At 53.0% G+C, this 27792-nt stretch overlaps 3 protein-coding genes across 6 annotated transcripts; 1 reads left to right on the forward strand and 2 right to left on the reverse strand.

Annotated features, from left to right (window-relative positions):
• The first annotated feature begins 1206 nt into the window (after positions 1-1206).
• B4GALNT1 (beta-1,4-N-acetyl-galactosaminyltransferase 1) lies at positions 1207-11321 on the forward strand. Its single transcript, XM_066369359.1, has 11 exons — positions 1207-1688; positions 2323-2541; positions 3080-3244; positions 3375-3481; positions 3936-3976; positions 4139-4319; positions 5522-5620; positions 5761-5951; positions 6393-6533; positions 6794-7034; positions 7463-11321. The coding sequence occupies exons 2-11, from the start codon at positions 2324-2326 to the stop codon at positions 7678-7680; spliced, it is 1602 nt and encodes a 533-aa protein (XP_066225456.1). The 5' UTR covers positions 1207-1688; position 2323; the 3' UTR covers positions 7681-11321.
• LOC136395142 (solute carrier family 26 member 10-like) lies at positions 8366-16020 on the reverse strand. The gene is given in 18 exon segments (XM_066369358.1): positions 8366-8404; positions 8709-8815; positions 8924-8978; positions 9068-9150; positions 9227-9260; positions 9395-9508; positions 9581-9650; positions 9761-9867; positions 10271-10366; positions 10457-10534; positions 11976-12089; positions 12198-12345; positions 12483-12565; positions 13289-13441; positions 13712-13876; positions 14056-14213; positions 15126-15236; positions 15696-16020. Coding segments are annotated over 18 exon segments (2040 nt in total).
• A 3155-nt stretch (positions 16021-19175) lies between these two features.
• Positions 19176-27513, reverse strand: ARHGEF25 (Rho guanine nucleotide exchange factor 25). Of its 4 annotated transcripts, XM_066369362.1 has the most exons (16): positions 27332-27513; positions 26935-27049; positions 24502-24716; positions 24273-24368; positions 23196-23272; positions 22935-23001; positions 22642-22745; positions 22375-22444; positions 22173-22262; positions 21988-22080; positions 21743-21793; positions 21492-21569; positions 21089-21289; positions 20773-20953; positions 19921-20132; positions 19176-19634 (listed from the first exon to the last, which is right to left on the reverse strand). In XM_066369362.1, exons 1-16 carry the CDS (start codon positions 27428-27430, stop codon positions 19524-19526), a joined length of 1860 nt encoding a protein of 619 aa, XP_066225459.1. In that variant the 5' UTR covers positions 27431-27513; the 3' UTR covers positions 19176-19523. The 4 variants fall into 4 exon arrangements, with proteins under 4 accessions (XP_066225459.1, XP_066225462.1, XP_066225460.1 ...); XM_066369365.1 differs by lacking the exon at positions 20773-20953; XM_066369363.1 differs by lacking the exons at positions 26935-27049; positions 27332-27513 and adding an exon at positions 25606-26212.
• Between the last annotated feature and the right edge of the window lie 279 nt (positions 27514-27792).

The raw sequence follows: 27792 nt of genomic DNA on the forward strand, positions 1-27792 counted from the left end.
TTCTCTCTCTCCCTTCTTCTCTGTCTAAAAGCAATCAATTCAAACAAATAAACAAACAAACAAAAACGAGACTTGGTTGTTCCAAGATAGTTTTATTTACAGCAAGTAAAGGAAACATGAGATCCATATCCAAAGGTCTGCCTGAGAAGGGAGGCTTAGCCATTGCTTATATATACTATTTGGTCAATTATGTGTTTATTTATTATTTTGAAGTTGGCTACACTTATCAGGGTGGGTTCTTGTTTATAGCTAGTCTGAAAAATACTGTGCTACATTTTTAACATTTAGCAAGAACAGCACTTAGTAAAAATGGTCCATGGCCTGGCTGGATAGCTCTGTTGGTTAGAGCATCCTCCTGAAGCACAGAGGTTGCCGGTTCGATCCCTGGTCAGGGCACATACAGGAACAGCTCAATATTTCTATCTGTTTCTCTCTCCTCTTCTCTCACAGAAGTCAATAAATAAAAAATAAATAAAATGGCCCAGAGCCCAGACTCTTGAAACCCTTGTCCTATCTAACAGAAGGGCAAGCCTTGCCCTGACCTGATAGCTCAGTGGGTTAGAGTGTTGTCTGGAAACACAAAGGTTGCAGGCAATGAATGCCCATTGGAACAACAAATTAATGCTTCTCTCTCCCTCCTTCCCTCTTCCCCCCCCCCCCCGCCTTCCCTCTCTCTCTCTCTCTCCCTTCCTTTCTCTCTCTCTCTAAAATCAATCAATTTAAAAAAAAGTTAAAGTCTTTCTTATATAGGCCTGTTCTATTCATTGTAGGAAGCTTAGCTAACACCTGCCCAACAATTGTCAGTTGCTTTGCCAGTCATTGTGACCTCCATAAATGCCCTCAAGTACTTCCAAAAACCTATGGAAGGCACTATCACTCATGCAAAAACCAACCCCTCTAACCACACTGCAAGTCACATATGTTTCTGTCATTTACAATGAATCCTAACCAACACACACACACACACACACACACACACACACACACACACACACACACACACACACACACAAAGAAACTCCCACAAAAGACACATTAGCAAACTAAAATGTCAAAGCTTATAATGACACCAATCAAAGATTATAATCTCGATGAGAGGGAAGTCCCAACAAATAGAGCCGACAATGCAGTTGGGGACAGACAGTTGAGATGCCTAGGTTCAGAGGGGAAGGGCTTGGGGAGGTGGGGGGAGAAGGGAGAGGGCCTCCTGGCGCCCGCTTCGTGCCCCGGCAATGTCCTAGATTCCCACCAGAAGGCGCCCGCATTCCCCGCGCACAGCGGAAGCCTTCACCGCAACGAGCCTGGAAGCCGAGCCAGGCGGCGCCGTGATCTGGAAAGCCGGGCGGCGGCCTGAGCCCTCTTGGGCAAGTGAGACAGGGTACAGGGGAGCCTTGGCTTTGTTCTAGCGGCTGGTGTCTCAACTTCTTCCGGCGGTTTCTCAGCTCTGTACTCCACTCTATCAGAAAACGCCCAGAACCACCCCAGCGCGGTAATCTACAAAGCCCAGAGAGTCCGAAGGCGGGAGGGGTCGGGAGCCCTCGGAAAGCAAGAGGATCCCCCACGACCTCAGGCTGACGCCTGGCTTCCCCATCAGGCCGCCTCCAGCCCCATGAGGACCCCGAGGCCGGAGCTGAGAGCCTGGCACAGCCCGGATCGAAATCGTGCAGCGGACTTAGAGCCTTAGACAGGTCAGTGCCCAGGCCGGGTGAGGATCGAGCTGGATATGGGAGGAGGCACGCTTGCTGGTCCATTCTGTCCCCCTGCACAGCTGCCCAAGGCCACTCACCAGGTCACCTCCACCGGGGCACCCAATAGCCCAGACGTGATTCTGCATTTTTCGTGACAGGCCAAGTGCGGGGCCGCTCTTTGTAGCATACCCGGGGCCAGGTGATGCTCGAACCGAGAAGTGTGGGGGGCGGGGGGGGGGGGGGGGGGTAGCGTGTGGCTCGGGCCAGGGGAGGGGCAATGGGCTTGAGGACTTCTGCTGCGCTAATAAAAGCAGGGCCTTCGACATATGCGGGTCTTCGTGGAAACCACCTCATCCAAAGGTCCCATCAAGATGCTGGGCCTTGCTTGTAAGAGGAAACGGAGATGCTGTGGGAGAGAGAGAAGAAAGGAGGCTGGGAGATACAAGGCCCGGGGAGTGAGGGGAGTGGACCGGGTGGGGGCCAGGGGTGATTCGCTGGGCAAATCTTAGCTCACAAAATATGGAGAGCGCCCATGGGAAACGGGGGTGGGAGTATCAAGGGTCTGCCCACTCATTTCCTCCCCACCTTTCTCACCCTCCCACTCTCAACCCCTCCTCCCCCCCCCCCCCCCCAGGATGCGGGTGGGCCGCAGGGCCCTCTATGTGCTGATTCTGCTGCTAGCCTGCGCCTCGCTGGGGCTCCTATACGCCAGGACCCGGGACGCACCGGACCTCCGGGTACCTCTCGCGCTGTGGGCGCCCCTGCAGGGTCCCCCCAGGCTAGAGCTTCCAGACCTTGCCCCCGAGCCCCGTTATGCCCACATCCCAGTAAGGATCAAGGAGCAAGTGGTGGGGTGAGTGCCAGGAATGGTGGCGGCAGTGCTTCACTCACTAGGGGAGGGAGGAGCTTTTGTTTTCTCCACTGCTGAGCTCTGAAGTCTGGGTTTTCCCGGATTGGTTATGAAGGGGAAGTGGGAGGTGCAGGGGGCTACTGAGTCTTGGGCTGGGGGGGAGTCTTCCTTCCCTGAACTTTGTCATGGTGTTGGGGGAAAGAGGATGGGCAGTCAGGGGATGGCTCTGAAACACATTTTGATGTCCTGAGGATGTGCATGTGAAAGGACAGTCCAGGCAAGGTCCTGAATGGTGACTGAACCACCCTGAAATCCTAACAACTGGCCCTGTTGTGCACCTCTGTGAAATCCAAATTTAGGGAATAGGTCATTTTATTTGTGATTCCTCCTCTTGGGGACTATTTGAAGAGCAATATTTAAGGGGACAGATATTGAATGGGCATGGTTGAAGGGGGCCAAGGCGTGGGGCTCTGTGTAACTGTTTTGTGGGATGAATGGAGCTTTATGGCTGGGCTCTGATGACCCTTTCTTTCTGCTCCAGGCTGCTGTCTGGAAATAACTGCAGTTGTGAGTCCAATGCAGGGAGGCTTCACCTCCCCTTCCAGAGGCAGGTCCAAGCCATTGACTTCACCAAGGCCTTTGAGCCTGAGGAGCTGAAAGCTGCCTCTGCTTTGAGGGAGCAGGAGTTCCAGGCCTTCCTTTCAAGGTACCAGAATAAAAGGAGAGCATGGCTTTGCAGGTGGAGAGCAGTGGGAGTCCTGCTCTGGGTGGGTGGCTGGGGGGAGGACCCCTCTCCTCCTGAGTCTTCCTTTGTTCTCCCCCTCCTCCACTGCCAGGAGCCAGTCTGCTACTGACCAGCTGCTCATTGCCCCTGCCAACTGCCCCCTACAATACCCCGTGCAGGGTGTGGAGGTACAGCCCTTCAGGAGCATCTTAGTGCCAGGTGGGGATAAAGGTCCTAGAGGATGACCTAAGCCACTGTGGGAGTGGCAGAGCCTGAGGTTTGGTGGGGAAGAATGAGAGAAGATTGGAGTGGGAACCGGGGGACTTCTGGTGAATAGGGGGACTTGAGGTCAGAAGGGGACTCTTGAGGTGAGAGATGGGAACAGAGGGACTCTTGGGTTGTTAGGAATTGCAGAAGACTGTAACTGGAGAGGTTTGGAGGAAATCTATTATCTGCAGATTGCCCAAAGGTGGATTAGGTAGGGCAAGCCATTGAAGAGCTACTGCTTTGATGAGAAAGAGTTAAAAACCAGTTACTCTGGGCTACTTCCCACATTGTGCCCAGCTGCCTCAACAAGAGGAATGGGTGAGAAGTTCTGTGTTGTGTGTGGTAAAAGAGGGAAGAGAAAGTGATCAAAACTGTCTATGATTCTCATCCCCATCCTTCTTCCCAGGGCTGAGCCTGAAGGCTGCTTCTGGTCAGGAGGTATACCAGGTGAGAAGAAACAGGAGGAGAGGGATGCCAAGTGGGCATCAGGATGCTGGAATGGAAACAGGCTGCCAAAAGAGGGATGGAGGAATCATCCCTCCAAAAGAGGGAGGGAGGCAAGAGGTAGATCTGGGGGCTAATGCTGCATTGTTCAATACCCTCTCCCAGGTGAACCTGACTGCCTCCTTGGGCACATGGGATGTGGTGGGGGAAGTGGTTGGAGTGACTCTCCTGGGAGAGGGGCAGCCAAATCTCATCCTCACCAGCCCAGGGCTGGACCAACTCAATCGGCAGCTGCAACTGGTTACTTATAGCAGCCGAAGCTACCATGCAAACACAGCAGACACAGGTACGTGGCTCTGAGTGGAGGTAGGGGCAGGGTGAAGAGAGAGAACCCAGAAAATCTGGAGCAGGCACATGGCAGAGGGTTTGGGAGACACTCGGGTAATGGCCAGAGCTGCCCAGCCACACAATGGGCATTTCAGCTAGGCCAGCAGGGCCAGAAAGAGAGAGAAGGAGCCTTTGTTTATCTGGGGCCAGAGTAGGCCAGAGAGAAACCCGAGCTTTGGGTGTGTCCCCTCTTCAAGACAACTTTGGGGGCCCCAGGAAGTAACCTGTCCCAGGAGCCAGAAGACTCAAGCTCTATTCCCAGCCCACTGCTTACTATAAGGCAGGAGAGCTTTATCTCCCAAAGCTCCCACTTTTAGCAAAAGGGACCTAACACAGCCCTTTTGCTTCTCTCCAAGGCTTGCTACACCAAACCTGCTCCCACTCTGAGCTTTGCATTTGCTGTTCCCTCTGCGTAGAATGCTCTTCCCCTAGATTTTTTTTTCAAATTATAAGAGAAAGTGGATTTAGAAAGTTACAGAGGTAGTAGAAGTAAGCCAGCTGGGCTGCATAGACTTGGGAAACAAGTTACAGAGACAGAGGAAGGACCCTTGGAGCTTAGAGGAGAGAAAGGCAACAGTGTAACACACCTGGGGGGAATAATAGGGGAAGGGGAAGGTGTGGGCTCGCTCCCAAGAGGGAGAGTGCCTCTTCCCCCAGATTTTTGCATGGCTGGCTCCTTCTTGTCATTTAGATCTCAGCTCAAATGTCTCCTTTTTACTATCACATTACTTGTCTTATTTTTTATTCAATATTTACCAGTATCTAAACTTTTCTTACTTAACCTGGAACCAGACTGACTAGGTTCCTATCCTAGGTTTGTTGCTTAATAGTTTTCTAAATGTGGCAAATTACTTAATTTCTCTGTAGTAGGAATCTACTTAATAAGGCTATTGTGAGGGGTAAATGAGTTCATATATTTAAGGTCATTTTAAAAGTGCCTAGCCCATAGTAAATACTCAATAAAGGTTAGCTTTTAATTAAATGTTTTCTTGTTTCTCTCCCATCTATTAAAATGTAAGTTCCATGGGGGTAAGAACATTACGCTCGTGTCCACTAGGGCCTAGAAAAGTGATACACAGAATAAGCACTTAAATATTTATTTACTGAAAAGCGAATGTTGTTCCAGTCTTAACATCCACATCTCATATCCTTTCTTCCTAGTCCGGTTCTCCACGGAGGGACATGAAGCTGCCTTCACCATTCTTATAAGACACCCCCCCAACCCTCGACTGTACCCACCTGGGTCCCTACCTCAGGGAGGTAAGACTGGTGCACACAAGCACACGGATGCAGCCCTGGTGGGGAGCAAGTTGGGCGAGGGCTGCCTGGGAGAAGATGCCTCTTTGGCTCCTTACGATCCACTCTCCCTGTCTGCATCTAACGTTGCCCCTCACTCCCAGCCCAGTACAACATTAGCGCTCTGGTCACCATTGCCACTAAGACATTCCTTCGTTACAATCGACTGCGGGCACTCATCGCCAGCATCCGCCGCTTCTACCCGACGGTCACTGTGGTCATCGCGGACGACAGCGACAAGCCAGAGATCATTAGCGGTCCCCACATTGAGCACTATCTCATGCCTTTTGGCAAGGTGCGCAGCTAGTGTGGCTGAACTACGCTCCTGAGGGCACCGGGAGGGGGCGCGCGCGCTCAGTCTGCTGTCTCCAGATTAGCGATTCCGGGATTATCTACATCAAAATGACTTGTAAACTCTGTGAAAGCAGGAATCATGTCTATCTTATTCGAGCTGCACTCTTAGAATGGTGCTCAGTACCTAGTGAGTGTGTGTTTAGTAGTTGAATTAATGCACGCAGGAATTAAATGCATCCTGGGCTCTCCCCCAGAACACTGACTCAGAACCTCTGAAAGTGGGAAACTGCATTTTTTTAACCTAGCTCCCCGCCATTCATAGGAACTTGAGGTTTGGAGAGGGGTACAGGCTGTTGAGAGGGGTAATGAACGAAAAAGAAAGGTAGCAAGGGCGTTATGCTCTACCTCTACCGCTCCACCAACCTTACATACCCTTCCCCAGGGCTGGTTCGCAGGCCGGAACCTGGCCGTGTCCCAAGTAACCACCAAGTACGTGCTGTGGGTGGACGACGACTTCATCTTCACCGCACGGACGCGGCTAGAGAGGCTTGTGGACGTCCTGGAGCGGTCGCCGCTGGATCTGGTAGGGGAGGAGGCGCGGGATGTGGGGTGGGAGAAGAGGGCCTCTAAGAAGTAAGACCACCGCTGGAGAGAGGAGCCGAGAGCAGCCAGCCCTGGGACAAGAGAGGACGAAGAAGCGGAGTCTGAGGGACTATCTGGGTCTTGAAGGGGTAGAGCCGAAAAGGACGAGGCAGGGGAACCGCTCGGGGACAAAGGGAGCACAGACCTACCCGCTTCCAGTCGCTGCGGCCCCTCCTGAACCCATCCTCTCATTCCCGGCAGGTAGGGGGCGCGGTGCGCGAGATCTCGGGCTTCGCCACCACCTACCGACAGCTGCTGAGCGTGGAGCCCGGCGCGCCAGGCCGCGGGAATTGCCTCCGGCAAAGGCACGGTTTCCACCACAAGCTCGCCGGCTTCCCAGACTGCGTGGTCACCGACGGTGTGGTCAACTTCTTCTTGGCGCGCACAGACAAAGTGCGCGAGGTCGGCTTCGACCCGCGGCTCAGCCGCGTGGCACACCTGGGTGAGTTCCCCCATCCCCGGCTTTCAGGCTGGGTCCCCGCCGGGCACTAGGTGAGGCTCCAGCAGCAAGGCGCCAAGGGCACCGGGTACTCCTCCCGGCCCACCCTCGGAGCTCACAGCTGCCACCCGACCCTCTAGAGCAGTTCTGTGAAGATTTACCAAGACCTGCGCTGGGGCAAGAGAGAGCTCCCACCTCCCCACCTGCACACCATGTAAAACCTCCACACGCAGCACAGCTGCTGTGTCCACCTTCAACTTCCCTACCACTGTCACCACCACTTCTATCCCACTCCCAGCCACTTCTCCTGGTCCTTAGAAATGGAGTCTTTTCATGCCCACCCTCCATACCCCAAATCTGTTCTCCCTAAGGCTTGGCCTTCTGCATCCTCAAGACCCTTCATTGTTTACTCCCCTTCTCTCTACCCCCAGAATTCTTCCTGGATGGACTTGGTTCCCTTCGGGTGGGCTCCTGCTCAGACGTCATTGTGGATCATGCATCCAAGTTCAAGCTGCCTTGGACATCAAAGGACGCTGGGACAGAGATTTATGCCCGATACCGGTACCCAGGATCACTGGATGAAAGTCAGGTGGCCAAACACCGCCTGCTCTTCTTCAAACACCGGCTGCAATGCATGACAACGGAGTGATGGCCATTCCAGGCCTTCCAACTGTCAGGCTGGGCCTGCCTCCTTCCTTGTCCCTGCCAGGAATTTCTAACAAACACCATCACCTAGTCACCAATCCTCTGACTGTCCCCAATCCCCTTCAGAACCTGATCCCAAATAGGGGCTTGTCCTGGTGACACTTCTCCTTTCTGTGAGTGCCCAGGGGCATGATGGAGCCATAATTTGTCCCACAGCCAGTGCCAAGTCCTCTCCACACCCCTTCTCATGGAGGTGGGGAGTCACTTTCCAAGTGCCAAAGAGCCCAAAGGACTCTGAAAACCTAAAGTAGAAACACTCATCTCCTGAGGACTGAGTGGGTGGGTGGGGAAGCCCCCAACATGTACTCCAGGGTTGTGCTCCCCTACCCCATCTCTGGATCCAGGACTGTGCACAGGTTGCAGCCCCAACCCATGGAGACAACTGGTGACTGGAGCTGGGGTGAGGGCTAGTGAACACACAAGTGAAAGCCATTTTTAGTTGTGTCTCTGCAATGCTGTGGACATGGAGGAAGGGGCACCAGGGGCCTGTGTGCAGACACCTGGACTCACTTCATGAATCCCAGAGGCTCTCAGCTTCATTTTATTAGTTATATTAAGTAAGGGGGCTCAGGAGCTAAGGCCCTCCTCAGACTCATATTGTTGGGACTTCCATACTCCAAGTGACCAGGTCAAACCCATAGTGTGCAATTTTGGGGGCCAGCAAGCTCCTGAAAAAGGGAGGAAACATGTCAGGAATAGATTAAATACCCCTCCCTCCCTCATCCAGCATTTGGCAGTCCTCAGAGTCCTTTGGGACCTTTAGTTCCTCAGTTCTTCACCCATGTCTGGGCCCATTCTCCCTGGTTCAGTCTTGATAGGTTAATTAATCATTTCATCCCCACCCCTTCTTCTGTCTTCCTCCTCAGCTCTCTTCCCAGATCCCTTTGCTTGGATCTTTAGCCACTGACTCACACCTCACTTGCTACAGCCCAGCACCTTCTGGCTTCTATCCTGTTGCTACTGCCACCTCACCAGTCTCTCCAGGGCATGAGCAGCTGTATCCTGGACGCTCACAAACAGCTGCTCTGGGGTCACTCTGTCCAGGAGTCCTGCCTGGGTCAGTGTCCCCAGTACTGAGGCTGTGAGAAGAGGTCAAGCTCTCAGGTTCTAATTCCACACTGTGTCCTCTTTCCTCCCCCCAAGTGTCCAGTAATTCCCCATCCTCTAGGTCCCTCCATACTCCACACCTCTCACCATTGCACTGAGCCAGAAGATCCCCACATCTTGGCATCTGCTGGCTAGCTGTGGAGGTGGGGCAGTGTGTTAAACCCTACATCAGACAGTATGCATGGGATGATAAGAACTTTCTCCTCACCTACCCTTTCCCTCACCTGTACCACTTCTCTGGCTCCAGCAGCATCTGCAAAGGTGATACCACTGCAGTCTAGGACCACCACTCTGACGGGCTCAGCAACTAGGATGAGAGAAGGCAAGAGTACCCAGATGCTTCCATGGGCCATGCCCCAATCTCCCTCATCATCCCATCTCACCTGCATCAGGTGGGCCATCTGCCTTTGGAGTCCCCTGTGAGTAGACAAGGGCAGTCACCACTGGCAAGGCACAGGCCTGAGCATGCACACCTTGAGCACAATGATCCCCCTCAGAAACCCACCTGCCTCCCACTCCCAAAGACACTCCCCTTTGACCAAGACCCCCACTTTGCCTCTTCCAAGCCCCAGATGCCACTCTAGGATGCGATGAAATTGCCCACGGGTCCCAAAGTAGAGGGATGTTGGACACCTCAGGATGCAGAGCCCTGGGATCTGGAGGAGCTGAGGGGTCAGAGGGTCAGAGAAACATCTGGGTCTAATCTTCCCTTCCTTCTGTGGCTGTAGCCCACTCACCTTGTTGCTCTCTTTGAGTGGCCTGTAGAGCTCTGTCCCCTCAGCCAGTCCAAGTGCCACACACTGCATCCTAGGCAGAAGCCAGTATGCAGATTCCCAGCCTGGCCTGGCTACAAAGTCACTCCAAGCACTCTATTCCCTCCCTTCCCCTTATCTTGACTTCCCCATCTCTACTCCCACCTCTGGGTTCGGCAGACCACAGTCATCATAGAGAAGACCACACCTATGGCCAGGCCCAGGTCCACACTCAGAGTCACTACAGCCACCCATGTAACCATCCACACAGCCTGTGGGACATAGATGGGAGTAAAATGCCCGGAAGAAATACCAGGCCATCATTGCTAAGAAAAAGGGTCCAGGGGCAGTGACTGCCAGGACAAGTGATGGGGAGGGATGGCCTAGGAGAAAGAAAGAAAGACAGAAGGGACAGAATTGACTCAACAGCAGATACACACCAAATGTAATGACCCCAGACCTGGTACCACCTGAGGAGTTGCAAATATTCAGGTCTGAAAGGGTTCAAACCCCACCATTCACTTTGTCTTGGAGGAAAGGGATTAAGAGGCCTGCATGTTGAGGGTGGGTAAATTGCAGAATTTAAGACCAGGACAATTAGCTTTCATCCAGGGCAGAGACTGGGAATGCTGGGGAAGTGGGAGGGAGCAATCTGGGAGTAAAGCCATTTCTCACAAAGTCCATGCGGCTGACTCTCCATAATTGTGAAAGTTCCTGCATCTGGAAGAACATCTGGCGCATGCTGGAGATGTTGATACAGACCAGGACAGCCTTGGGGCAGAGGAGATGAAACTGACCACCCCAATATCTTGGAATATAGCCACCCCTCCTGGCCACTTCCATAATTCCTCTGCTCCTTACCTTGGGCAGATAGTAGAAGAAGGGTCTAAGCCACAGCAGCACTGACAGGACAACTATGCAGGAGAAGAGGCCTGCCAGCTAGAGGGAAGGATCCATGTGAGCAAAAAGGGAAGAGAACCTCACCCACCCTCTTGTGAGAGATGGTCTTCTTACCCACTTGGCTTTATCTTCCTTGAAAGTCTCTTTCCTCCCAAATCTCCTACCACACAGCTATTCCTCACTGCTCAGTGAACTTCTTGATATTTTGCCATTCACACCTACCCTTCCATTTCCCCCATTAAATGCTTCATTCACCAGTCTCCCTAGATGTACTTCTCTATTTTTGTAAAACCCCTGCATTTTTTTAAGCGAGAGGCAGGGAGAGAGAGACAGGAATATCAAGCTGTTCCTGTATGTGCCCTGACTGGGGATCGAACTGGCAATCTCTGAGCTTCTGGATGATGTTCCAACCAACCAAGCTATCCGGCCAGAGCTTGACTTTTTACTTATTGATTTATTTTTAGAGAGACTGAGAGAGGAAGGAAGAGAGAGGGGAGGAGGAAGGGAAGCATTCATTTGTTGTTCTACTCAGTCTTGCATTCATTGGTTGCTTCCCACATGTGCCCTAACTGGGGATTGAACTCACAACCTTGTTGTTTCTGGATGATGCTCTACCCAACTGAGCTAACCTGTCAGGGCTGACCCACCTTCATCTAAAAGCCACTATGGGCCCTGGCCGGTTGGCTCAGCGGTAGAGCATCGGCCTGGCATGTGGGGGACCCGGGTTCAACTCCCGGCCAGGGCACATAGGAGAAGCGCCCATTTGCTTCTCCACCCCTCCCCTCCTTCCTCTCTGTCTCTCTCTTCCCCTCCCGCAGCCAAGGCTCCATTGGAGCAAAAGATGGCCCGGGCGCTGGGGATGGCTCCTTGGCCTCTGCCCCAGGCGCTAGAGTGGCTCTGGTCGTGGCAGAGCAACGCCCCGGAGGGGCAGAGCATCGCCCCCTGGTGGGCGTACCGGGTGGATCCCGGTCGGGCGCATGCGGGAGTCTGTCTGACTGTCTCTCCCCATTTCCAGCTTCAGAAAAATACAAAAAATACAAAAAAAATAAAAATAAATACATAAAAGCCACTATGAGATTACCCTAAAAGCAGGCTAACCACATGCTTAGGGCACCAATAAAATAACAAAAGCCAAAAATATAAAAATAGTAGAGGAGACTTTGATATGTGATATTTCTTTTTAAAAGAAAATGTTCTTATGAAATCAGAATTTTGTCTCAAATTTATTTTACAGTTTAGTATTGTTTTTACTTTGAACTATATATGGGGCACCATAAACTTTGTCAGTGTTTACAGTCTACAAAGGTCTTAATGGAACTTAGTTCTCTTCTTTCTCTCCTACCTAGACAATCCCATATCCCATTCACCCCCCTCCTAGAGTCCCAGCCTCTGCTATATAGCTGCCACTCATTTCTTCACTACTACCACCACCCAGACCCGGATGTCCCCCCTTTCTCCTCACCCAAGGATGCACTCTTACCTGTGTGTCCCCACCAGCACCCACTAGTAAGCTGGTGGTGGCCAATGTGACTGATGTGGGAAAGCAAGAAAAGAGGGAGGAGATGAGGTTGGAGGCACCATGTGCCAAGAGCTCCTGGAAGGGGGGGTACAGTGAGATGAAGAGCAAGACAATGGTGTGTGGGGGGGTGACATTAGGGGGTTGTCTCCTGAATGAGGTTGGAGTCCTCAGTCAGAGTCACACCTGATTGGAATCAATAGTGTAGCTATACTTGTCTGCATAGATGGAGGCCAGAGAAGCAGATACAGCAAAAGTAACCAGTGCAATGGGCAGTGAGTCGTCCAGAATACTGAGTGATTAAGCCAGGTCAGGGAGGAGAGGCTGGGGAAATCTGGAGAGAGAGGGATTGGTAAGGATGGGTTGGGTATAACAAGGATTACAGGGAAGATGGAGAAAAAGGGTGGAGCGGGACAAAAGGAAATGTTGGGTGTGAGAAGAGACAGATGGTGTCCTTTCATTCTCTCTTACCCTCCAGGCAGCAGCCCCACTATCTGGACATTATATCTCATGTCCAGGGAAGCAGTGAAGCAGAGCACAGAGGCCAGAAGCACCTGGGAAAGAGAGCATATTAGGGCACAGGAGGAAGTAGGTCCCTGACAGAGGCTAGAAGGGCTCAATATGAGAGAAAATCAAAAAGCAGGATTAGGTGGTTGCAAGAACCTAGCAACTGGGGGAGCTGAGATGCGTTTGGGATGGGTGCCTGATGACTACTTTAGAGTGAAGAAGAGTGGGGATGAAAAGAGAAATGATACCTATCTGGGGCTATGGAGAGAGATGAATGGGAGGGGAAAGGGGGGATCCTATGAGGGAGGGATGTGGGTATCAGGAGGCAAAACTGACCTATTCTAAGTAGAGAAGCTTGGCTGTGTCTGTGGATATATAGATTATCTGTGGAGACGTGGAACATTTATTTACTGGGGGGGGGGGGGAGAAATGTAGGTGGGTGTGGGAAGAGAAACTAAATGACAGTGAAGGATGGGGCAAGGAGAGAGACTCAGTGGAGGTGCTGTGGAGAGTGACACCGCACGGGAGCGCTGTAAGGAGAAAGCGTTCTAAAAGGTGTAGAGGGACTCCGTGAGAGAAGTGGAAGTGTGCCCGTGGGGGATTCTGGAGGGTCGAAGTGTTCTGTGAAGAGGTCTTGAAAAGTACTTGTTTAAGCAGGACCTCTCGGCTGTGAGCTCTCTGCATTCCACTAGGGGGCGGCAGCGGCCAGTTCCTACAGGGTGGGCAGGGTCTGTGAGGTGAAGAGGGCAGGTACCCAAAAGCATCCTCACCGTGAGGATTTCCCCTGGGATCGGGGTGGGTAGCCTGTCTCGGAATCTCACATTCAGTTCCTTGACCGGCACAAGCAGCGCCAAGCTGAGTGCGGAGATGGTCAGTTCGGCCGGACTGCTCCGGGGCAGTGCGGCGAGCACAGAGGCCAGCGTCTGCGGGCAGGGCCGGTGAGCAGAGGGCCCAGGGCTGGGGCGACTGACCCAGCGCGGACCCACCAGACCCAGGCACGGCCCTCTCTCCCGACTCCCATCAGGGCTTCCACTTCCACGGTGACCCTCATTCAGCCTCTTGGTTCTAACCTCCTTTCCTTCACTCCCGGCCCCCATTACACACTATCCCTCCACGAGTCCTTTCCTTCCTTTTCGGGTTGTCCTCTTCCGGGACCGCTAGAAGCCTCTTTTCCTCTGTTCTCCCACCCCCACCTTGAAGAGAGCGAAGCAGCTGATCTGGCATGGAAGGGGCAACCCCAAAAGGCTCGGAAGTTGGGACACGAGCACGTGCAGCGCGGCCCCGCTGGTCAGCGCTTTAACCACTGGTTCCGACAAAAAGGTGGACAGGACGCCGAGCTGCAGCGCGAACATCCCCAGCTGCGGGGGAAGAAGGTGCGCAGTCACCACAGGAGGAGGAGCAGACCAGCCAGAGCGCAGTGCGCCGGCTTCTCCGAGCACGCCTCCGCCGAGTCTGGCGCGGGAGACATGTTCAACCCTTTCCCCTGGCCCAATTACCCCCGGACCCTCAGCATGGATCACCCAGGGGCCTCCCTCACCATCAACATCCCGCTACCGAAAGCCAAGGCCGCAGCTGCCCCAACCCGCTGATTGTCCAACTGTTCCCTCTCGATTCCGCTCAGGTTCCCCCCGGGGGGTTCAGGCACTAACCGCTCCACCGCCGAGCCTGTCATAAGGCTGAGGACTGCGAACGTACCTAGGCCCGAGGACAAACGCAGAAATTACCAGTTTTGCCTCCTGGGGCGCAGCAACAGCCTAGGCTCTGCGCTTTCTTTTCTTTTTTTCTTTTTTTTTTTTTTTTGTATTTTTCTGAAGCTGGAAACCGGGAGGCAGTCAGACGGACTCCCGCATGCGCCCTACCGGGATCCACCCGGCACGCCCACCAGGGGGCGATGCTCTGTCCCTCCGGGGCGTCGCTCTGTTGCGACCAGAGCCACTCTAGCGCCTGGGGCAGAGGCCAAGGAGCCATCCCCAGTGCCCGGGTCATCTTTGCTCCAATGGAGCCTTGGCTGCGGGAGGGGAAGAGAGAGACAGAGAGGAAGGAGAGGGGGAGGGGTGGAGAAGCAGATGGGCGCTTCTCCTGTGTGCCCTGGACGGGAATCGAACCTGGGACTTCCGCACGCCAGGCCGACGCTCTACCCCTGAGCCAACCGGCCAGGGCCAGGCTCTGCGCTTTCGGTCTGGACTGCGGCTGTTAGACCTGGCTCCCCTAAAAGGCAGCTAGCTGCTCAGGTGACCATGGGGATAAGCCGGTGCAGAAGCTGGGAAAGGGAACCGTGGTGAGGGAGGTTTAGAGGGGGCGCCAGACAGCAAACACCATCCCCAAGCTGCTGAGGAAGCCTGGAGGACTGCATGCTCCTTTGGGTGACTGCATATCTCTTCTCTCTTACAGGTCCCCGAAATTTTAACCAAAGTTCATGGTGAGAAAACATCCGAGTAAATTTTCACCTCTTTGCATCCCCAACAAGCATTGCCTAGGTCAGAGAGTCATGGCAGGGGGATGGTGGTGAGTGGTGGGATAAGAGTTGAGGAGCTTACAAGAATGGAGCTTCAAATCCCTATCCGTTTTCACCACACAGCAAAGGAGAGAAGTCACTGAGTCACTCACCTATGGACAAGTGTCTTCCAGTACCCAACAAGGTGTAGATGACGACAGGAAAGAAAGACGTGTAGAGGCCAAACACTGGGGGCACAGAGGTCAAAAGGGCAAAAGCCATGCCTGGGGGGGGGAGTAGAAGGAAAGATCTTCCATTGGGGTGGAGGGACCAAGGGTGCCAACCTTCAGGACAACATCCCCTTCCAGCACTCTTCAAGTCTGACAAGGGGACGCTAAACCTTGTTACATGAAGGAACTGAGGGGTTAACAGGCCTGGTGGGAGGTCGCTGGGTGAACAAGGTCACAGAACCGTGTTGGCTGACTCCTGGGGGGTAGGCATTTGTGCCTCTCTCCAGTTCCCTGAGCCAGAACATATTCAAGACTTCTGGCAGGATTGTACGGATGAGGGAGCTGGGAGGTGGGGACCTGATGGAGCTTCATAGCCCTGATCCAGAACTCCAGCTCAGGTCCCTGTCTCTGTACCCTCAACTGGCTAACTCACCATCTCCCTCTCAGGTTCACAGCTGCCAGAGCCTCCCTGAAGAGCTTGGGCCGTGAAAGGCTGGTACTGGGGCTGCTTACCCTGGGGCACGTGCACGATACCCACAGTCACTCCAGCCACCGCATCCCCAAGTAGCCAGGCCCGCCAGCGCAGCGGGGGCAGCCGGGCCAGCAACAGGCTCCATGCCCCGGGTCCGGAACAGGCGCAGGTCCGCTGCTTCCACAGTCTGCACAGTCGGGGCCAGCGGGGCTCCGCGAGTAGCTCTGGCTCCTGCTCTGCACCCCCGAAGAGCTGCTGGAACCGTACCTCGGTGAGAGGTTCCCTGAGCTTGGCGCCCAGGGGGAACTTAAGGTCGGAGGCCTCGCTTGAGCTTGAGCAGGTCCTGGCGTCTGGTACCCCACTCATTTTGCCTTTGGTCACCTCCAACTCCGTGGTCTTAAATACAACTCCACCTTGAGTCCCGCCTCCATGAAGGAGGGTCCAATACCGCCCTGAGGGCACCCTCTCGTGGGAACTTTCAACAAGCAAAAGAGAGTTGCTGCTTGGGGCGTTTGGCCAGATCCCACACTCTGGAGCCTGTTATGGTGGGTGGCTGTGAAAAGATTTAGGAACCAGAGAGATAAGGCAAATGGCAAACACACCCTCAACATCCAAACCCCAGTATTTACCAATCCTAAGTCTTTTTTCTCTTTGCTTCTTCACTCTGAATTACCTGTGAATCTACATTTTGGGACAAGACAGAAGGTGTCTCCTCTAGAGTTACCAGTCATTCCTAGAGCTGCTGCATTCCCAGCCTGAGGAGGAAAGTTCAGCGGTTTTGACCCAAGCTCCTCCTTCGTCCAAGACCCAAATCCTCTTGGGGCACAGGTTGCTCCCAAAAAAGTTCGAGGTTTGCTGGCCTCTTGTTTCACAAACAACTGAGATGGGAAGCACCTACATGTATTAGGATGACAGAGAACCACCACCCCACATCTCTGAAAGGAGAGCCTGGGCCTAAATAACCAGTTTAGGGCCTCAGAGAAAATAGTGAACTTATAGGACATTTATTATTTATTTATTTTCTTTTTGTGAGAGAGTCAGAGAGAGGGAGACAGACAGGAAGGGAGAGAGATGAGAAGCATCAACTCCATTGCAGCACCTTAGCTGTTCATTGATTGCTTTCTCATATGTGCCTTGGGGGGGGGGGGGCTACAGCAGAGTGAGTGACCCCTTGCTCAAGCCAGCAACCTTGGGCTTCAAGCCAGTGACCTTGGGGTCATGTCCATGATCTCACACTCAAGCCAGTGATCCCACACTCAAGCTGGTGAGCCTGCACTCAAGCCAGTGACCTTGGGTTTCAAACCTGGGTAGTCTGTGTCCCAGGTCGATGCTCCATTCACTATTCAACCATTTATTACATTCAAGAGCAATTCAGGAGGAGAGACAAAATGGTGCTGGAATAGGCGGACATACCAACATCTACCTCCCAGAACCAAAGTGGATTACAAACTAATTTTAAGAACTAGCATCTGGAAAAACCAACTTTGGACTAAACTAAGAGGACTCTTCAACCAAGGAACACTGAAGAAGCCACACCGAGACTGCTTAGTGTATCCCAAGGTTCTCTTTACCATGCCACAGTCGCAGAGCTCCAGGGAAAAGCAACCTGGTCTCATCTCTCCAGGCAGAGGAGAACAGAAGCTCCATATCCACGCATGCTGCAAATGGCTTTTCCAGTCTACCTGAATCATTACCAGCTAGAAGCAGCGGTCATTGGGACTTGGACATGAGCTGCAAAGTATAGAATGGTGACAACAATTCCAGTGCCATGCGGACTTTTCCTGTGGGGAACTTTCCTGGACTCCTGCTCCCTGTGACAGCTCCTAACAGACTGAACTGTGGTTGGGTTGCATTTTTCAGGGATTTGGCATGGTGATGGGGCCAGCTTGGACTTGGTGAACATGTTAAGGACACTACTCTTTTATGGATTCTTGCTGTATTGGCCAAGAGTTTGCTTAAAGGCTTTTAATCACTGTAAAAAAAAATAGAAGACTGGATAAAGAAGATGGGGCACATATACACCATGGTATACTATTCAGCTAGAAGAAATGATGACATCGGATCACTTACAGCAGAATGGTGGAATCTTGATAACAGTATGCGGAGTGAAATAAGTGAATCAGAAAAAAACAAGAACTGCAGGATTCCATACATTGGTGGGACATAAAAACGAGACTAAGAGACATGGACAGGAGTGTGGTGGTTACGGGGGGTGGGGGGAGGGAAGGAGGGAGAGGGGGAGGGGGAGGGGTACAAAGAAAACTGGATAGAGGGTGACGGAGGACGATCTCTCTTTGGGTGATGGGTATGTAACAGAACTAAATGACAAGATAACCTGGAAATGTTTTCTTTGAATATATGTACCCTGATTTATTGATGTCACCCCATTAAAATAAAAATTTATTTAAAAAAACAAACAAACAAACAAAAAAAGAGCAATTCATAAAATAGGTACTCAAAAGCACATTTGTGGTTAAATTAAGCACAAAAGGGTCACCCATATCATGTACCCCTGTGATCCCTAAAGAGATAGAGGTTCTGAGCTCCAGAATCCTGTTTACTTCATACCTTCCTCCCTTCATAAGAACCCTCAGCACTCCTCCCCATCACTCTCTAGTCCTCAGTTCATGACCCTAAAGTCCTGCGGCAGGGTACAGTGAGGGTGTGTGTCTCTCTCTCCAATTTCTCCTGTTGTTCCCCAGAAGTCTTATCTGGGCTGTATGTCCTGCCCTCCTCCCCAAGGGGCCTTTCCCAGCATTGTTGGCCAGAGGGACTCAGGCCCACAGAGAGGATCCAGCTCCTTCTCACCCCCCTCCCAGCAGTCTATTGTTTGCTGAGGAAGCCCAAGTACACATGACCAGGCCCAGGGGACAAATGGACACAGAGGACACACTGATGACCAAGTACCCAAGATGGAATATGGACATGCATCTCTGTACATTGGCTTTCTCTGTTCCAGGAGCTGTACCAGAAGTTGGGATGGTGAAGACCCCTTTCTTTGGCTTGAAGAGGAGTCCATTTCTTCTCAGTATGGATATGCCTTATGACTTCTCAGACAGCAAAATAAGGAAATGCAGAGCCAGAAGGAGCCATAGCCCCCATCATCCTCTCCACCTTCCCATTCTCCCTCAGTTGAACATTAGAAGCCTCAGAAAGAAAGGTACATTGGGCATTTGGTGCTTTAGCCTCTGGGTGTTGGGGGAATGATGGAAAGTCACACCACTAGGTTTTCTAATGGGGTCTGGAATGGAGGCCAGATGGGAGGGACAGAAGGGCTGGGTAAAGGGAGGCGTCATCAAGGACCTAGGGCTCTCCAGTGGCCCCAGCCCCAGGTCTGGACTGAGATGCTACAATTGCAGACAAGAGACACAGTAACGTCTTTTACCTTATAGCTGTACCCTCTGCCTTTCATCAGACCCCTGCTCAAACCAATTCGAGGGCCAGCTGATCTCTTCCAAACCACTCTGCCCCACCTACCCCTACCGCAGCCTCCCTGCCCTCTGCCAAGGCAGCAGCCTCACTGATATAACAAACCTTTATTCTCAGAAAACAGAAAAAGAAAACAAAATAAAAAACAAAAGCAGTAATTTCTGTCTGGCCCTTGCACCAGCCCTCCCACCCACCACGTCTCCTCGTTTTGGGGGGATGTGTGATGCATGCACAGGGTGGGAGCTGAAGGAACCCATTTTCCTCGGGCAGAAGTCCTTTTGAGTTTAGGCTCCGTCCTCCACACGGACAGCACTCCCAGCCTTGCCCACCTCCAGACACACCCAGAGGAAGGGATTCTGGGGCAGTACCAGGAAGATTGCCCTGAAGTTCCTTAGGGAAGAGAGTGGCTGGGTCAGCACCACCCCCATGACCTTCACCAGTTACAGCTCATCTTCATCCAACTTGGCAAGTCTGGCTTGGCAGGGAGGGATGTTTGGAACTGGAGGAACTGAAGAAGAGTCACGAGAATTCTGGGGGATGTCACTAAGGGCCTGAAGAAAAACTCAAGTTAAAGGATCAAAAAAGTTCAGGAATCTACCCTCACTCCTGTCTTTACAGTGTAAGCCCCAAGTGAAGCCACCTCTTGCCAAACACTAGATTACCTGAGACCATCAGTTAAAGTGAAGGGAGGGGGGTAAGAGATGGGAAGTAGAAAGGGGCAGACAAAAGGAAGGTGGTAGAAGAGGAATGATATAGGGGAGAGGTATTTGGGGATCCTGGAACAAGAGAGACCCTCCCAATTCCACCCCTACAGTCAGGGAACACCATTCTTCATACCTGTGTGTCCAAGGGAAGGAGGGCTCTAGCCACCTCCCCTTTGGGTAACAGCAACAGGGAGGGTAGAGAGCCATTGATGGGTGTCTGTGTGCTGACCTGGGCCCAGTCTCCAGGCCTAATTTTCCCAGGGCTTCCCACCCCAGGTCTTCCTGGCCGCCCAAGGCTGTTGGTCTGGCTTTCCCGTCTCTGGTACTCAATGGGTGACTGCAATGCTGGGGCAAAGAGAAGAACAAAAGGAGGGTTACCACAGAGCCAGGTCCTTTCCCTCAGGGCTCTGTTCAGGCCACCCTCCCATTTTACCCTCCCTCCAAAGGACTATCATCCATGTAAATTATCCTTTAGGGCAGTGGTAGTCAACCTGGTCCCTACCGCCCACTAGTGGGTGTTCCAGCTTTCATGGTGGGCAGTAGTGGAGCAACCAAAGTATAAATAAAAAGATAGATTTAACTATAGTAAGTTGTTTTATAAAGATTTATTCTGCCAAACAGCAAAAATCTGACATAAAGTACTTGGTAAGTAATTATTATTATACGCTTTAACTTGCTGTAACTCTGCTTTATAAATTTTATAAAGTAAAGTTACTTCCCTACTTTATAAATTACCATTACTGTGGAACCGGTGGGCAGTTAGAAAATTTTACTATGAACAGAGATACAAAAGTGGGCGGTAGATATAAAAAGGTTGACTACCCCTGGGCTAGGGGATTCTGAGTTACCAATTCTTGAGTTAGTAGTGGAAAAGTGGGAAGGGGGACGAGGAGAAGCCAGGGTCAGAGGGCAAGGATGGGAGATTGGGCAGTGAGGGATTCCGGATGTCAAAGGGTATGTGGAAGAGAGAGAGTGAAAGCTTCACCATTGAGAAAGTCCCGCTGGCTTTCCAGGATCTGAGCCACTTGCTTGATCCAGGCCTGACTAACTGCAGGGTCTGCAGTCTGTAGGACATAGCGCTGGATCCCACCCTCCGGCCCTCGGGAGGTCAGGGCAAAGCGGCAAGGGTCTCCTTGGAGGTTCCCCTCTAGTCCAAGGCAGCTCACCTGGGTTGGCAAACAGGAGATAATGCCCCCAAATTCTTTAGGCCCTCTCTGATTCCTGCCCCCTCCAAGAGTCAGACATACTCTCAGAGGCCTCACCCCATCCCAGTCAAACCTCTCCCTTGTAGTCCCCCCCACCTTGATGCTGCTCTTGTACACATATCCAGGCTGTGTTCCACTGCGCACTCCTCCTCCCAGGGCCTCGCTGAAGATGACAATTTGCTCAAAGAGGAAGACACGCCGCTCACGACCCCGGGAGGAGAGAAGCCCACCAGTCTCGGGCTCTGTGACCAAGAATGTGTCTTGACCCAAGAGTTTCCCCTGAGCAGTCAGTTTGCCCTAGAACCAAAGGACAGTGGTCTTCCAGAAAAATAAACAAAAAACAAGAAAAGGGGGCAAACTGCTCCTCCCTCCTTCCCCTAACACTTTCAAGCATCAGAGGGTCAGCACCAGGACAGGACAGTTCCCCATGAAGATGTCCTGAGTACTCACACTGGGCAGAAGAGCACTGGGCCGCAGGTGTCCTGCTTTGTTACCCTACCTCAAACCCCCGCAGTCTCCCCAGAGTCATCATGTCATTGCAGCGCTTGGGCACAAAGCACATGACTTCCACAGCTCGCTGGGACACGGGTAAAGAGAGAAGCATTGTCTTTATTAGGAAGGAGCCACATGTTTTGATCCCAACCAGCTTCTCCCTAAAAAGCAGACATCTCTACACCACCCAAGGATCTGAGGAAATCTCGGAGAAATAAGGTGAGTGTGATGTGTCCTGGAAGACCTAGAAGTCCTCACCTCCAGCTCTTCAGTAGCCATCCCAGCTTTACTATAATACTTGAGAAAATCCTAAGACACAGAAAAGAAATGCTCAGGGAAGTTATGAGGACATCTTTAGAAGCTCTCACAACCTACCCCAAGGACACAGGTGAAGACCCCCAGGAAGTCTGGGGGAAGCCTTAGGAACCCTGGGGAGATGATTGAGGAAAGGGCTGTCCCAACCATCTGTGCACCCAGGGAACAGGTAGGTAGGTGGTCTTGACCTTGAGCAGGAGCTGATATTTCATGATCCTCTGCACTGGTTTGATGAGGAGGTCACTGAGCTGCAGTCGATGACCTAGCTGCTGCCGGAGCTCCTGGAGACAGGGACACATGGTGGCTATGAAACCTGGAAAGCCTGCTTATAATGATTCTGTCCCTCTTTCCCCAAGGCACCTCAGCCACTGACCTCAAAATAGCTGTCCCCAAATTCTGACACCACATGCTCTGATTTGGGCTTATTCTGACAGTACACCACATACATATGCAGCCGGCGCTCCTAACAGGTGTAAAGTTTAAGAAAGCAGGGTGGATGAGGAGGGAGAAGAGCACATCTGCAGAGTCCCATCCACTCCCAAGCCCCTCCCCAGCCCCACCCTCTCAAGCCTCACATGTTTGATGAATAGCTGGGCCAGCCAATCAGGATCCTTTAAACAGTGCCGTAGCTCTCCCAGGAAATAGCTAGAGAGGTAGAGGTTGGCAGGGAAGAGGCAGGTCAAATATCTCCACCCCTGCAACTTAGGGCTGTCTGCCCTAGTAGTGTTCCCCACGAAGGTTCTTCAAACACTCCTCAGGCAACATCTTCTGGGCCATGGGTGGGACACTAAGATAACCAGACATATGCCCCTTCCCCTTGCTCTCAGGGCTCTATCACTCACTCTCGATGCCACTCGTAGATTTGCTGGATGTTCCCAAACACAATCCTGTCACGGCCACGAAGACTGTCTGGGACCCCCTGAGCAGCCATGGTGGCCATGTAACCCTGTGAGAAGTTTGGGGTGGGAGCATAGGTATGTGGGACCAGCCCTGGTGAGGACGCCCCCTCCCAGATAAGTCCAGGATGTAGGGGGAGAATGGGAAAGTGGGACAGAGGAGCATCAAGGCATCTTAAAATTAGCCCTGGGCAGAGAGAAAGAGCTGGGCAAGGGCTGGGCAGGGAAAACGAAGTTACCTCCACAATCTGCCCCAAGTCCTCCACATACATTTGCTCTGTCTCTACCAGTTCACTGAGAACATACCTGGGAAGAAGGCAGGAATGCACATCCTTTGTTTAGCCATTTCCTCCCTCCTGGACTAGAAGGAGACCCTCCTGGACTTCATTACTACAGCCAACCTCAGAGGAAATTATAATTCTCAAAGCTAGTATGTGAAGGACAGTCCTCTAGAAGTTGTACAGTGGTGGGGAGAGGAGGGAGAATATGTGGACACTTACATACTCCTTTCCAGAGCCTTTTTTTTCTGTTCTTCCTCACTCTCAGGAGCTTGGGACAAAGTATCTTCCTCAGGTGGCTGAAAGAAAAGAACATAGGCCCTGGCCAGTTGGCTATGTAGATAGAGTGTCGGCCCAGCATATAAATGTCCCATGTTTGATACCTGGTCAGAGCACACAAGAGAAGCAACCATCTACTTCTCTCTCTCCCACCTCTCCCCCTTCTCTCCCTCTTCCTCTCCCACAGCCAGTGGCTCAATTGGTTCAAGCCTCGACCCTGAGAGCTGAGGGTAGCTCCGTTGGTTCAGCATCAGCCTCAGGTACTAAAAATAGCTCAGCTGATTTGAGCATCAGCCCAAGACAGGGGTTGCTGGATAGTTCCAGGTCAGGGTGCATGCAAGGCTCTACCTCACTATCTCCCCTCCTCTCACTTAAAAAAGAAAGAAAGAAAGAAAGAAAGAAAGAAAGATGAAAGAAGAAAGAAAGAAAGAAAGAAAGAAAGAAAGAAAGAAAGAAAGAAAGAAAAAAAAAAAAGAAAAAGCCTGACCAGGCGGTGGCGCAGTGGATAGAGCGTCGGACTGGGATGCAGAGGACCCAGGTTCGAGACCCCGAGGTCGCCAGCTTGAGCGCGGGCTCATCTGGTTTGAGCAAAAGCCCAACAGCTTGAACCCAAGGTCTCTGGCTCCAGCAAGGGGTTACTCGGTCTGCTGAAGGCCCGCGGTCAAGGCACATATGAGAAAGCAATCAATGAACAACTAAGGTGTCGCAATGCGCAATGAAAAACTAATGATTGATGCTTCTCATCTCTCTCTGTTCCTGTCTGTCTGTTCCTGTCTATCCCTCTCTGACTCACTCTCTGTCTCTGTAAAAAATAAGTTAATTTTAAAAAAGAAGAAGAAGAAAAAGAAAGAAAGGAAGGAAGGAAGGAAGGAAGGAAGGAAGGAAGGAAGGAAGGAAGGAAAAGGAAAAGGAAAAGGAAAAGGAAAAGGAAAAGGAAAAGGAAAAGGAAAGAACATCCTAAACTAAGCAAATTGATGCCTCTTGAGTGAGGGGAGCCACTCTAGACTCATTTCTTCATACCTTTGTCTTATCTCCAGGGCCTTCCAACAATGTGGTCAGCAAAGTCAATTCTGGCAGTTCCTCTCCCGTGGCTAGAGTTGGTTCTGGCATCCAGTTCTGGGGATCAAGGTCAAATACCAAAGGTCAGGGACAGTACTTATGTCTCCTCATTGACCAGTAGCCCCCAATCTGTCCTCTCTTTAGTGTCCTTCATGGTTATCCTACATGCTTTTGTGTGCTCCCTGCTCACCTCATATGGTCCAGCCTGGCCACTGTCTGCTTCAGCTTCCACACTGAGACAATGTTTGGAGTGATCCAACCATCTTCTCAGGCCACTGGTGGGCCCTGGAGGGCCCAGGGAACAGGGGCTGGAGTTGAGGCCAGAGCTGAGGCCAGAGGGGGCAGCCAGACCCGAGGCAGCTGAAGCCGAGATACTCCCCTCACTACCAGCAATTGCATAGGGTTCTAATGAGGTGGGGGAAAGAAAACGGGAGGAAGATATTGCTCCAGCTCCAGACCCAGGATCCCCAGGAAGTTCCCAGTGCCTCCTCCCTATGATGGTCAGCCCCTTTTCTCCATGGCTCACTCCCTTGCCATCCTCACTTGAGTTGGCCATGATAGAAAATGTTATAAGGCACCTTTGGGAGGAAGAACAGTAAATACCTGGCTCCCCAGGCCTAGAACCCCCTGTAACATGTGGAGCATGGCACAGATATGGGGGTGGGGCAGCCATCTGGGCAGACATTGGAAGCTGGGGGTGGCCTTCTGCTCTCCTACAGCCCTTCTCCTTCCAATGGGTAAGACCATTCTCTGAGAAGGGGAGTATGAAAAGCTAAGAACACATCTGCCACCCCCAGACCCCTCCTCCACCAACTGCAGTAATCACTATAATAAAAAGATTTCTGCAGCCCATGACCACAACATGCACAAACCCAACAGAGGGGGCAAGTAAGGAGAGCTCATGAGGGTTATCTTTGGCCTGGGCTTAGAAACAGGAGCTGCAATTTTTGAAAATGCCCCTGGTAGGCCCCCTCCTTCCTCCTTCCTCCATCTCCCTATCCCTCTTCAGAGCTGAAGTAGCATCTCAGTAGAAGGATTTGAAGATTCGGTTCCAGGCCCCAGGGGATTGTGAATGAGTTTTTCTCATATCCAGTTGACTAAAGGGAAGCACTGCCCCTTCCCCAATTTCCTTAACTAGTTAGAAATTTGGAGGCAGAAGCGATCTTAGAAATCATCAATAAAGTGTTTCCACACAGGTAGTCTCCAGCTTCTAAATAGGGCCAGGGCATACAGAAGTCCTGAACCTTCCACCCGCCCACCATTCAACACTGAGCCCTGGAGACCTCACACTCACCACGTCCCCCCCGGGCGATGCAGCAGCCGCATTTTGCCAGTACTTTTCGGATCACATGGGGACAGGCACAGCGACTCCCCTTGTGCCCCCCCCGCATGACTCCCGGGCCCCCCCGTACCCCCTACCCAGGCTGGCCATGCAGGGGGAATCACAGGGGGCAGGGCGGCGCGAGGGCGGCGCAGGGCGCACCCCCCCTCCTACCCCCGCTCCAGGCTGGGGAAGGGGGGAGGGAGGGGGCGTCCAGGGGTTGGCGGAAGTCTAGTCTGGAAGAGGGCTGGGGGCTCTGCAGGGGAGGCGGCGCGGGGCCCAGCAGCGGAGCTGGGTGGGGAGGGTTTCCGGAACCCTGTCGGTGCGGGGCCCAAGGTCCAGATGTCCAGCGGGGAGGGGAGAGATGGTGGGGGAGGCTGGGCCAGGATGCAGCAGCCTCTCTAGCTCCGTCTCCGGCCTCTCGGGTGGGGATGGTTCTAAGCCCGGGCAGGGGAGAAGACAGGGGCCGACTCCCCGAGTCACCGGCGCTACGCGGGTCCCCGCCGAGCCTTGAGCCGAATAACAGGCCCCACCGCGGTGCCGCCGCGGGGAGGGGCCTCCGCGGCCCAGCTCCGCCTTCTCCCTCGCGTTCCCCTTTTAGCCAGGGCCGGGTTCCCGCCCCAATTCCACCTCCCCCGGGCACCACCACGTTCCCACTCCACGTCCCCAACGCCTGCGCCCCTCCTCAGCATCCTGGAGCATCCTGGGCTCCCCAGCCCCGGTTTCCCCTCCTTCCCGCATCTCGGACTTTGACGACTGCGAAGCGCTGGGGGGGGGGGGGGTTAAGCCCGGTGGCGGGGTCTGCCCGAGTGGCCCCTCCGCCTCTGTAGTGCAGAAGAGCCCGGATGCGGCCTTACTCTGTACAGAGATGTCCTGGGGTTGGGACTGTCCCTAGCCGCGCAGGAGTGCACAAGGCCCCCAGTACGGATACGAGAATGGGGAGATCTTTGTAGGGAATACAGCCCAGGTGCCGCCCTCTTGCCGGACTCTTCTTTCCTCCAGGCCCCGGGACTCTGGCCGAAGCTAATCACCAATTAAGGCGAAGTCCTGGAGCCTGGATTGGAGAGGGGCCAGGGGTGAGGCGCTGGGACATTCAGCCTGCGGGGGCTCGGGACCAGTTGAGTGGGGGACGCACAGCGGACTAGAAGGCGAGAAGAAGTGTGGAGGTCTCAGCGATTATATGGGTCTCATCCAAATTAGATGCGAGCCTTTATGCTAACAAGAACATTTGTTGTTGTTGTTTTAATTCGCTACTTTGCGCAGGATGGCAAACTGTGCCCCACCCCACTGTCAGCTTCTTACCCGGCAGCGGAGCCCAAGCGGGGACCTCACGTTCGCACTCCCCGCTCTGACCCCCCACCGTACAGGCTGACTCTGGCGCCGTCCCCTCCGATCCTAGGGGGCTTCTCTTCGGGAGCTGCGGGGATAGAATGATCATAAGGAACCCGCCCTTCACGCCCATCCTTGACCTCCCCTTTCCCCTTCTCCGGCTGTCAAAATCCACATTGTTATAAAAGGGTCGCCAAGGCTGGAGTGGAAGGAACGGTTCACTTAGAACGTGCCTAAAGCCCTCTTAATGAAACTCTTGGATTTCTGCGAGTACTCCGCAAAATATTTTTGCGGGTAAATTGAATGTGGGGTGCAGCCCTCCCGAAGCCCTGTAAAGACTCTGAACCGCACCACACTCGCCATTTCTTACCCCAGCCTGCCCAGGTAGGGCGCATGCGCGCAGCATGCCCCCCATGCCCCCCAGTATCCGGTCAGTGCGGCCAGGGGCAGTGCGGTCCGGGGACTTCATGCTGGACCCGTACCCAGTTCCAAGTTTCAGGACCCAGGGGTACGGAAGCTGGGGGGCTCTGAGGCCTGCGTGTGTCCGGGCAGTTGCTGACGAATCCACTCCCTGGCCGGCTCCGCCCCTACTCCCACCCCAGCCAAACTTTTCAAAAGGGGTAGGGTTGTTCCTACAATCACAGTTCAACAACAAACCCCTCTTAATCCAGATTCCAACGGTGAAGCGTGAACCGGGGCTTAGTGGGTCCCACTAAGTACGTGCTGTTTCCCCAGGCCCGGTGCAGGCAGAGAGACAGGGGAGGCCCACAGGTTTCCTGATCACCACCCCCTGCCCCTTCTCAGCAGGTCCTGCCCCCCCCCCCCCACTGG

The sequence above is a fragment of the Saccopteryx leptura genome, chromosome 2 (assembly GCF_036850995.1).
Source record: "Saccopteryx leptura isolate mSacLep1 chromosome 2, mSacLep1_pri_phased_curated, whole genome shotgun sequence".
NCBI classification, from domain to species: Eukaryota; Metazoa; Chordata; class Mammalia; order Chiroptera; family Emballonuridae; genus Saccopteryx; species Saccopteryx leptura.